General features: G+C 33.6%; 1 protein-coding gene across 1 annotated transcript in view; it reads right to left on the reverse strand.

The window, feature by feature from the left end:
- Positions 1-12745, reverse strand: part of Cth (Cystathionine gamma-lyase) — a 70739-nt gene that overhangs the window by 11783 nt on the left and 46211 nt on the right. Inside the window, exon 9 of the mRNA XM_035361944.2 lies at positions 7386-7560. Within this exon, the coding sequence (XP_035217835.1) occupies positions 7386-7560 (175 nt within the window). The remainder of the gene's footprint in view (positions 1-7385; positions 7561-12745) is intronic.

Raw genomic sequence — 12745 nt, forward strand, 5'->3', positions numbered from 1 at the left:
GCTTTAAAAGCCTTAGGATGGACAGTTTACTAGTTCTGTATCGTGCGAACAGAAATGCGTGAATGACCTCTGAACTTTTTAAAGAATGGCTGAAGGATTGGGACAGAGAGCTATAACGCCAGTCGGGAAAATTGCTGCTGCTTCTTCACAATTGTGCAGCACATCCTCATTTAGGTTGCTTGAAGAACATCCAAATGGAATTTCTACCTCCCAGGACCACAACTTTGGTCCAGCCAATGAACATGGGCATCATCAAAAATTTGAAGACCCTTTTATCGTGCAACGTTGGCAAGGTACATCCTTGAAGCAATTGAAGAAAGTTTGCTGACTTCATGGTCAAAAGCCAGCGAAGTCAGTGCAAAGGTACATGTACGATGTAGTTACATTGCTGTCGGCCGCAAATGTAACTGCATCGTACAAGCAGTTACATTTGCGGCCGACAGCTGGCGAAAAGTGAGCAGTGAGACAACTCAGAACAGTTTTTCTCACTGTGGCTTTAAGCACTTGGTTTTGGAGATAGATGTGGACATGCTCATTTAAAGTGAAAATGATGACGGATATGTGGAACTTCAACAGTACAAAATTGCGAAGACTTTTTATCCATCGAAAACGAGCTTCAATGCTACGATGAAAATGAAAATTACGACGCTGCAATCGTTGCTCGAGTTACAGCAAAACACACGACAGCATCGGAAGACCAAGTGATAGTGATGATGATGATGAGTAGATGATGCCACTAATAAGTCGGTGCAAGTGGCAACACAGGATGCGAGGAAATGCATTGAAACTTTGCGTCGGTATTTCATGGAGGAGGGAAATGGAGGCAGTTCTATCGCTGCGTTAAGATACACATTTATAATTATGAATAATTATTTTATGCATAAAAATGAAAAATCACAAAAAAATGAATGACAGAAAAAAATCTTACAAATTTAGCTTTTATTTAATATTCAAGTACAAAGATAATTTTTTGCTGGAGTTGATGATACAATTACAATAACCATATTTTTGTATCATATTTTTATTCATACTTTTGTAGAAGCACTCAAACGACTACCACTTTTGGTTCTAGCATTTCGCATTTCTATGATTAAAATCTTATCAATGACATGCATCGCAGCTTTAGCATCTGCTGTGGTAGGGGTTCATTTTTCATGTGTTGCGTTTCTTCAATATTTTCATCAACATCAGAAGTATCTTCAATGTCAACATTTCTCATCTTAATAATTTGTTTTTATATCTTCAGAGCTAAATCTTTGAATGCAACATCAACATTTGTAAAAACTTCACACCACATTCTAAAATACTGTAATGCCATTTTTTAAGCCTCTTAGTGACAAGCAAATCCTTGTTTTTATCATTTTCCTCATCAACACTCTTTGCTAGACCAGCATGATAAAAACAATACTGGAAAGTTAATAAGTTGCCATGGCCATTTTTAGCAGTAGCATTGCATCAAAAAATGAAGTGGTGTAATCTACATTTATTATACTTCTTCAAAACAAAATTCTGAAATCTTCAAATCTTTAAAACAGGCTATTGTCTATAATGATACTTCACACTTTTGATTATGCTTTGAATCCACAGTTTACAAGTCCAAACATGCGACAAAAAAACAAAGGAGTAAATCAAGACTATAAGGTGCTATGGGAGTGGACGAAAATTCTTCATCCAACTTTCATAGCTCTTCTTCAAACAGTTCTCCATTAGCTTTATAGGAAATAGAATTTTAACATTGGCTTTTAAGATTTTTTCAGTCACCAAAAGCCTGCAACACTCATTGCCAATCATGTTGGCCCACACAAGAACAGCGATTTGCACTTTTGACAATTTTACACCAATGAATCTTTAAATTTTAATATCTGGCTTGGTATTACCTTGTAGAACCTTCCAGTTTCATCAGTGTTGAAATCCTTTCCTCTGTAATAGTGAGAAATTTCATCACTTTTTTTTTAATTTATTTATTTCTTACATCAAATTTTCAAACACTCTCTTATTCTTTTTCCTAGAGAAATGTTGCTTCATTTCTTGCAAACAACCATTTGTAGCAGTCTGATGTTCAACTGTATACGCCGCTAGACCACGTCATGCTGCGTTTGTGTTAAAAATGCTAGTGCTGCAGTGAACTCGCCCCTTTCACCCTTAGCTCGAGCGCAGAATGTACGAATTTTAGTTTGTTGGTTTGTGCATTAGCATTGAAGGCGTAAAGAGTAAGTTTCCTCAGGCTCAGTTTTCATTAAAGAATCATAAGTCAAAAAATTAACTACGAAATCTTTATTTAATAAAATAGGATAATTTTGCTTAACTTAAGCATAACAAAAAGTAATCATCTTCACAGACATTAAAACACTGAATTATCGAAAAGGAGATAACATACATAGAATCATCATCAGTCCTAAATATCATCAGGCTTACCTATTTAGGCAATAAGAAAAAACAGAAACAGGAACATACTTTGACACAGTACCTGAAAAAAGAAAGTACTAACTCAATTAGACCTTTGGCCCAAGTACAAGTAGCTAAGGTGAGAATCAAATACACTGCATTGCACACGAACTTTACTTTCTCTCGCCAATATATATCTTGGCGCACGTTCGTTTCGTATGCCTTTTGAGTTTCATTATGCAAAATACCTAAATTTATGCTAAGAAGTTTTCTGTTATGTTATTTCGTTGTGTTATGTTAATTGTGTTAAAATATGGTGTGTGAAAATAAAGTTATGTTTAACGAAATGGAATCATGACTTTGAAGGATATACACCGAGCTATAAGCACCATAAAATGGTGACCCGGCTACTTGCGTAAAGCTGCATTCTGGTTGTTTGTTCAAGAGCTTGGTTCCAGGACTTTCGTATTTTTTCCCTTTAGCTACTATCATGGAGGAGTCTGCTGCTGTTAAGATACCAATTTACAATCCTATTGACCTGGCATTGCAGTTTTCTATGTGCGAATCAACTTTTGCTTTAGCCGCATCTAAACCTGTTACGGAGCCGAAGATGAAATTCAACTACTGTGTTGCTCATTTGCCGCCGGTATGGTGTATTTAATTATGGCAAAGCACACTAGGGCTATCTGCCTAAGGGAAGGGATGCCTTCGTGGAGGACTTTCTAAGGGAAAATGGCTCATATACCCGTTACACATGGGGAAAACCATGAAAACACCTTTAAAGTTCAATAATGGCTCATAACAACCCAAAATGGACTGAAATTCTGTTGGGTATCAGATCTGCCATTAAGAAAGATATAAATACTACTTCTGTGGAACTGGTCTACGGTACCACACTTAGATTACCCTCAGATGTGCTGAATGCTACTAATTTTGTATCTCCTTCCGAATCTTATGTGTCATAACTTCGATCAATCATGCATTTAGTTAGACCTATTCCAACCTCTAGGCATTTTCAATCATCAATTAATGTACACCTGACACTTCAAACCTGTTCTCATGTATTTCTGCACAACGATTCTGTTAAACTGCTCTAACTCCACCTTACACTGGTCCTCATGCCGTGGTTAAACGTATGGACAATTTTATTATTGAGGTAAATAACAAAAAGATGACAGTTTCAATCGATCGTTTAAAACCAGCATATATGTGTCAGAACGTATAGATTCACCTGTAATTCTTCAGCTTCCACAGGAAGTCTACGAAGACTCAAAAATTGCTCCAAAACAAGTAGTTACGTGCAATGGACGTCGTGTTCATTTTCCATAAAAACTAATCACTGTAATATAATTGTAAATTTCTACTGTGGTTTGCTGCAAAAGTCATAGTGTATAAATACTTGATTAATTTTTTTTTCTTTTATGTGTATTGGAAGTTATATAAAATCCTTATTAACTTTTTATTATTTCTGTTTAACTAAGTTATGCATTGTATGGGTATATATATTTCAATCAGAATTTAAGTGCATTACTACTATTTATATATATTGTGTATTTCTTTACTTTTAAGTATAACTTTTATGTGAAAGTGTATATCTTGCCTGGAAATTTACAGCCAACCCCTTTCGTGTCGTGACTGTGTCACTGAAGGGATACTCTGTGGCAGTCTGATGTTTGGTTGCATGAGCTGCTAGACCACGTCATGCCGTGTTTGTAAAAACTGCTAACGCTGCAGTGAATTCACCCACTTCGCCCTTAGTTCGAATATAGGATGTACGAATTTTAGTTTAGTAGTTTTCTGTTATTTATTTTGTTGTGTTATGTTAATAGTGTTAAAATATGGTGTGTCAAAATAAAGTTATGTTTAACGAAATGGAATCATAACTTTGAAGGATATACACCGAGCCATAACCACCCTGCACCATACATTTAAACACATAAATTATGCAACTAACCAACTGAGCACAAAAATTCAGTCTCGCTAAAATGTTAGCCAAATCATTAGCTTTTGCCTGAAGCATTTGTTCATATATTAACATAATGAGATTTCTACATGTGGTGAATCATTTCAGCAATATTTCTTTAAAATCTTTATGCTTTCCTTTCTTGACTTTTTCCTCATACCCAGATTTTTTAATTCCTTATACGAAGTAAAAAGAAAGTACTACAATCTTGGAAAATTTCAGGTATCATATTTCAACAAAAATATTCATTTTGACTGCTATTGAATGCAATTTAACAATGTTTTTGCATACATCTTACGTAAGAACAGAATAAAGGACTCTTTTCCCCAAACAAATTACAAAAATAATTTAAAATGGATTCAAAAAGAGATTTTTTCATGGCATCTGTACATACATATGTATCTTGCATAACTCAAAAATGAGTAGCCTCAGAACGTTAAAATTGTGTACATAGGACTGCTAAAACATGTAGATATGCACCTCTTATTTTGGTTGCAATTGGCTGCACCAGAAGTATATAAATATATGTATATAATATGTCCACTCTGTTACTCGGCTGAGCTACTTAGCAGAATAGTGGATTTGTTGCCAATCTAGAGAAACAAAGCTTCATAACAACAAAGTAACCTCTTCTTTTATTATTGCAAATTAAATTTAATTTATTCTGGAATTATCCTTCAAGTTATTAAATTATCTCACATATTGACTCAGCATAGCATCCACAACAAATTCAGTCAGTTTCTAAGTCTTCGGTGTCTTTTTGCCGAGTGAGACCAAAAGTAAACTTTCAGTTTCGTGCAACGAAAAATCTATTTTCTTGTGTGCTGGCCAAATTGCTTGTTTTGATGAAGAAACTGTAATTGTATGTCTAAAAAAATTGTTTTTAATTGTTTTAACTGTATTTGGTGTTTTATGTTTTTATATATCTTTCAATTTTTAATATAGATATTTTGAGTTATGTATTTTTGCCTTGTTGCAAAGTGAGAACCGAATTAATTGAATAAGAAATATACCTCTAATGAATTTCAAGGAAATAAGTTTAAATGAAAAGCAGGAAAAAATGTGTACAATTTAATATTCCATACAAGGAAGTTATGTGGTGTACGCATAAAATTTTTTCTATAGGCAGCTCATCTTATTTTCAAAGCAGAAAGCTTTGTGTTTCCAATGAACCATACGGAAAAATTTTCGAGTCAGAAAATTTTCTTCAATACAAAAACTAGGTCAAGTCAAACAATATGTAAAGTTTTGCCCATCTGGAAAAGATCAAAAAAGATAATTTCATCACAATTTTGTCCTATCTGATGTCCAATGAGAAAAATGATCAGTTTGCCTAAAATACATTTTTGCTGCAAAGCAAAGATGAAGTCTTTATGAAGATTATTTTAATTTTGCAAAAAGACTTAAATAATGAAACCCCCTCAGTCTAAGAGCATGGAAAACAGCATCTCAGAACAGAGTTCTGACTTACACCACTAACATGAAAGGCATCGAGGCATCTGCATAAGTTCATTATCTCAGTGGTCACTGAATGACACAATGTGGTATTTTGTGTATTCTGATTTTCCCAAAACTGTATACCTGCTCTACATAGCTATTGTTTACAGCATAGAGAAAAATGGGAGGTGAGTATAAAAGAAGAATAACAAACAAAAAGTATTTTCCACTGTTTCAGTAGCCTACAGAATGATTTCAAAGGTAATTTCAGTTTAAATTTGCTGAAATTCCAGAAAAAATTATGAAAAACACAGATAAAAGAATTTTTCGCTCAGAGGAACTGATGATCTATGTTACACTCAATTTCTATACATACAGAGATTCTCTACAGCAGTGTTGTAGCTACAGAGGGTGGTCTACTCTGGAGGGCAGCATTTTTCATATGAAAAATTATTTTATAGGAGTTAGTCATAAGATCATTGAAACAGGTGAAGAATAATGTGATTTTAAATTGCATACTGAATTCAATCGAGGGAGGAAAAAGTTTTTACTCAAAGTAACATATTCAAAGAAATTACAAGGTTTCAACAACTACATATTCTTGTTGTACCTTTTTTATGCCATTGAAACTTTTGAATGAAAATTCTGGATATCAGCTAAATTATGATCATGGTGACAGTAACAAGGAAGAACTCCTCATTAAGAAAGAAGTACATCAGGAGTTTTATTTTCATTATTGTTAGGGAAAATGAGACAGGTTAGGTTATTTAATTACGGCAAAGCCTCGAGACTTATCTGCCTAAGGGAAGGGATGCCTTCGTGGAGGACTTTCTAAGGAAAACTGACTCATATACATGTTACACATGGAGAAAACCACGAAAACAACCATGCAGCCAGCCCGTTTGCAGGATTCGAACCTCGGACCGAACTACCAGTGTTCAGCGACTTAACCGTTCGGCCGCTGGTGGGGCCAAATGAGACAGGAATGTAAAAAAGCAGTCCATTTGAATTTTTGCAGTTTATTCTAAAATACACACTAAAGTTGCAACTATTATAATACTACTGAAAACTTTTAAGAAAAGAAACTGAGCATGACTTAAAAGTCTATCTGTTGTATCCAGGGATTCATTAATAAACAGGTTGCGCTATGTGGGGGTTTGAGTATAATTTAATTACCAGTTGGTAAACAGGTTTTTAAATTTAATCAAAATTCAGTTATAGGATTTGATTGTAATTTAATTGCCAGTTAATAAATTGGTTTTTAAATTTAATTTAGATTTAATTATTTAAAACCAGAAACACAAAACTAACTTTTAAATTTAATTGAGACTTGTTTAATTAAAGTAAACCTAATAACTTAATTATGTTAAAACAAAAGTGTAAGTATTTAAAAGAGCTTGAGGGTGATTCTGCAAACATGTTTTTGCATGTATGCAGCTTATCAATTTATACAACTGCATATGTTTAAAAATTTAAAGTCAAATGCAGTTGAAATTATATAACACATACCTTAAAACCTGAAACACTTTCTGGAATTCTCAGAATTATTAATACTACACACACAAAAAAAAAGGGGGGGAAAGAAAGAAAGACTACTTACGGTATTTCTGCAAGGCTTTCAACTGAACCAAGACTCTCTGCCAAAAGGAAAACTTTAAGATTTCCAACAAAAATCTTAGCTTCTTTCAAACTACCTTTTAAATAAAATGAAACCATTCCACTAAATCCTGTACACTGTTTCTTTGCAAGTTCATATTGAGGATAACTTTTAAGGCCTATATATATGAAAACAAGTGAATGTATAATCTCAACACATAATCACAATTCAAAAGCAATAAATGAAAAGTACTTTTGCACAGTTATAATTTAAAAATGCACAATAGCTACACTATTTACGTTAAAATACATACAGCATAATAGAGTAATAAAAATATGACAAGTCTCCACTTTATAAAATCTTCCAAGTATTAGTAATACTAACCAATCCAGGTCAATATTAGATAGATTTAAATTCGCCTTTCAAATTTTAATTCTTAAACCTGGGTTCAAATCTACAGCAATAAAACAGATTTTGCTAAATGCCTGCATTCGGAGATGGGAGATAGTTATGAAGATGTTGATCTACAGCTAAGAAAATGTTGATCAAAAATGAAAGTTTGCATCTAGAAGCAATTTTTTCAAAATTTGTTTCATTAAGTATCAAAATATTTTTTATTTTACACACATATATTAATTTATTGAATGGATTATTAATACCAGAATTTTCCTGTTTACATCATCAGTTAGAGCAGGAAAAAAAAACAGCAGAGAAAAAATCTTTTAAGAGATGTTTATTCTAAGTCTTTAACTTGGAAAATTTATTAAAAACTGCTCAGTATTTTTGACCATTTCGCATCCTTTATTTTAAAATTTGAACATTTAAAAAATAATCAGTAATAATTTTTGGTACTTATGTATTACCCATTGACTGTGAAACTGTTGCCAAGGCATGCAATTTAGCGCTAGTTATAGGTAAGCATGATGTAACACATTCATAACATTTGCACTTTCATTTCATGAACTTTGACAGATTCACAATAAATCACGTTTTGTTTTTATGAAAAAAAATATAAATTTATTGTTACAGCTGTACTATTTATCTTCTTGCTTTTCGTAAAAAATGATTAAATCTTGTATCCTACCTTTTACGGAACAGTAAGCAGTGGACTATTTTCAAAGTTAACGGGATTCTACATAAAAAAATAAGTGTATTAATAAACATGATATGGTCAGCTGAATATGGCCAAAGACACTGCTGTTATTGTTGCTGCTTATGCTCACTTGTCTTACGTAGCTAGCCCAAGTGCATGAAATTCCTCCTGGCAAGGAGTGTTAGGTTACGTCTGCCATTGGCAAAAGCCTTGAGCACTATTCAGGTGACAGTGCGATTTAGCTCAGTTCCACCTCCAATTTTCATGGACAGCATCCCGGGAAGGGCTCTGAGGGCTCCCACCCCTCTCCCCTTCCACCAAGCCACACTAGTGGACTTTTGACTGGTCGCATATTTAGAATGCACCATGGTGCACTGACACTATACATTAACAAACATCCATGCCTTCTCCAGGATTCGAACCCAGGCCCTTCGGCATGGCAGTCAGCGATGCTAGCCACTCAATCAGTTGGGATACAGATTGAAACAATTACCACTAACAGATTGAAACAATTACCTATGTGCTCCTAACTTCCTAAATAGAGTCCTGTAAAATTTGAGTGTGCAACATAGTAATAGAAATCAACAAAAGCCTTTTTACGAAGCACAGAAACAAAGCAGGTTGAGTAGTAATTGTTTCTTGGATGCAAAAGCATCATTTTATTGAGTATTCAGCAGAAATAACTGGCCCAACTTTAACGAGATCTCAGCTAACATTAATGATTTAATGGTAGCCAACTTTCACTGTTGATGGGATAATACGCAAGTACATAATTTAAAAAAAAAAAAAAGAGTCTGAGTATTATGAGAGATGACATTCTGATTCATGGTGAGATGGAGGAAACATAGCAATAAAACTTGGAGCAACTGGTTCAAGAAATTCAAAATGACAAAATATAAATTAAATGCTAAAATGAGTGTGTAAGATAGGCATCTAAGGAAATTATTTGGAGAGCAAATGTAACACCTCAATACATCAACAAGTAAAAACTACTTAAAGCATTTTTTTTTTTTTGAGAACATAAAACATAGAATAAAAATTAAAGAATTTTTTTTAGAAATGTTTAAATTGAAATATAAATATTTTATATTCGAAAATTTATGAGCAAGTCTATAAATTTAATATACAGGTAAATGAATAAATACAATATAAAAAATTTCTCATAATGTAAACTGGATAAGAATTGGGGAATGAGATACAAGAGAATAATAACCATTCGCAAACGAATGCCAGCATTTTCGCAGTTAAAAAAATTATTTTCACACATACGTTACAAGTGGAGCTGCACCATTATATTCATGCTTTAAATATATACAGTCAAAAGTCGTTAATCCGGAATGATCTAAAATCCAGACCTCAAAGCTACAAACTTTCTGTGCATGCGTCAACGCATAATGCATCCACGCATGCATGCAATACTTTTACGCATGCGCATACGCATGTGCGTTTAATGTATAACGGACGGTATACAGTGGTGGCTAAAATTGTGGACACTTTTGGAAATTTTTATGTTTTTGAACTTTGTATGCTTATAGAAAACGTTATGTTTAACAAAATGCAAACTTGTACATATCATTTTAAAGAGAATTTATTACTGAATTCAATACAAAACACAAAATTCAATTATTTGCAATACAAAAAGAGTTAAACGATAATAGTTATCGATATACATTAGATAGTGATGATTGCAGTGAGTTATCAGTACTTAGTAGGGTACCCTTAATTTTTTATTACAGCTTCACATCAACGTTTCATTGAGCTGACAAGAGTTTTAAGCTCTTCTTTCGCTATTACATGATGCCAGGAAACAATTATAGCCTCAATTAGTTCCCTTTCATTTGATGGGCGCCTCATTCGGATAAGAGCCGAATGAGGCGCCCATCAAACGGTGCCACAAATTTTCAATAGGATTGATGTCAGGACTGTTTCCTGGCCATAACAACAATTTAATGCTCTTTGTATGAAACCACTCTTTCGATATTTTGGCCGTGTAGCAAGGAGCAGAATCCTGCTGAAAAATAAACGAAGCATTGTTGGGAAAGAGATCTCAGATGGAAGGTAGAAGTTTTGGTTCAAGAATAGTGTCAATGTATTTTCTGGCATTCAGTGTCCCATCGATGACATGAAGGCGACCAATACCATATGCTGACATGCATGACCAAATCATAACACTAACTGGGTTCTTCACAGTTGCTTGAATGCAGTGAGGATGTAGCTCTTCTCCTATTCTAAGTCTTACATATTTTAGCCCACTACCGAATAACGATATCTTAGTTTCATAACTCCATATAACTTATGACCACTGATCATCTGTCCAATTAATGTGTTCCTTTGCCCACTGTAGTCTTTTTTTTTTTTTTTCGCTGCTGAAAATTGAAAATTAAGATAATGGTTTTTTCATGGAATTCTACCTCTCAGTCCAACATCTGTTAATCTTCTCCTGATTGTTCTTGAACTGACAGAAACACCAGCATCACTCAGATCACTTCTGATGGGCGCTGATGACATTTTCCTATCTTGGAGACATAGTCTTTTTATTCTTCTGTCATCAATAGATGTGGTGCACCTTTTTCAGCCTTTTCCTTCTTTGTTTTTTTATTGAATTTGTCTCCTGATATCGTAAACAAAACTTTCGGACTCCAGATGTAGTCACTAAACCACCCACCTGTCTTGCAATTTCAACACAGGAAAGACCACTTTCTCGTATCACAATAATATTACATCTCTTTCTAGGTGTCCAATCTACTCTTTTATTTGATGTCATTGCTTCTTGACTAAATATTAAAAATTTTACAAAAATTCCTACTTGTAATTGCAGTATATAAGAAAAAGGTTCTCCTTCTACAGAACAAAGCAAAATAATGAATTGTTTCAAGTGTAAACATGATGTCAGCTTCTACTGGCAGTTACTAACATTTGATTGGTTCTCAGAACAAGAACAGTGATTGGCCAGGAAAGCTAGACATTACTAACCACTTCATAACTGTGTTTTTTATTTATATTAAAGTACATATAACTTTTTTTTTGTATTGCAAATAATTGAATTTTGTGTTTTGCATTGAATTCAGTAATAAATTTTCTTTAAAATGATATATACAAGTTTGCATTTTGCGAAACGTAACATTTTCTATAAGCATACAAAGTTCAAAAACACAAAAATTTCCAAAAGTGTCCACAATTTTGGCCACCACTGTAAGCTAAGCTAAAATTATCTAATTACAGTCAAAAGTCGTTAATTCGGACACCCATAATACGGACCTCAAAGCTACAAACTTTCTGCGCATGCGTCGCTTTGACGCATACGTGTAAGACCTTTATGGCTGCGAATATGTGTGTGCACATGCACATAATACGTTTACGCATGCACATTTAACGTATAATGGACGGTATAAGCTAAGCTAAAATTATCTAATTCAGTTAATGTTGCAGATTGCGTTGTTCCTTAATCTTCGAATTAGATCCGGCTTATTAATTTTTGCAGACTGTTAGAGCAATTTTATAACAGTAAGCTTGAACTTTCGATTATGCCAAATAGAATTTTCAATATATGTTTACTAATATGTAAAGGAGCTACAAAGCGAAAGTATGTTTCGAAGTCCATTAAACAAAAAGTGGGATTCCTGCAAAAAATGGATAAATGCATATCCTTTGTTTCTCTAACCATTCCAAAATCTGTTTATCAATTTTACACTGCTCTGCGGGGGGGGGGGGGACGTCGTGGCGCGCAATGAATTGGAAGTTGATCTGTCAACACTATCCTTATCTTCAGGGCAGATGTTTTTATTTTATTTAGTTTATAATTCCTTACTAAATGTAGTATTTCATATCGATGTACTCCGTCTTTGATATGATTTAAATCAATCTTTGATATGATTTAAATCAAATTCCTCGTCATTATAATTCGCTTTCGATAGTGAAGAAAGTGACACAGAGGTTATTGAAAACGAAAAAATTTTGATTGACAAATTAGTCGGTATTCTCGACACAGACACAGCAATTATAGGACTTCAACAGCGAAGTTTTGTAACTGAACAGGAAATTATGTCTGTTTATAGAATTAAAGAGAAAGTATTATCACATAAAACTAAGCAACTTAAACAACTTACATTGAAAGAAATGTTTAATAAAGTAAACAAATAAATATTAAGCTTTTTTTGTAAATTTTGATACCCTTTAGATCATAATTGCTCTTTCTTTCATAAATTACGTTTTCATATTTTTAATTTTATAATTTCTGCATGCCATCTTACCAGATTTAAACTGATGATCT

This window comes from Stegodyphus dumicola, chromosome 7 (genome assembly GCF_044657685.1).
Source record: "Stegodyphus dumicola isolate Sdum_Otavi_A_Nest chromosome 7, ASM4465768v1".
Lineage (NCBI taxonomy): Eukaryota > Metazoa > Arthropoda > Arachnida > Araneae > Eresidae > Stegodyphus > Stegodyphus dumicola.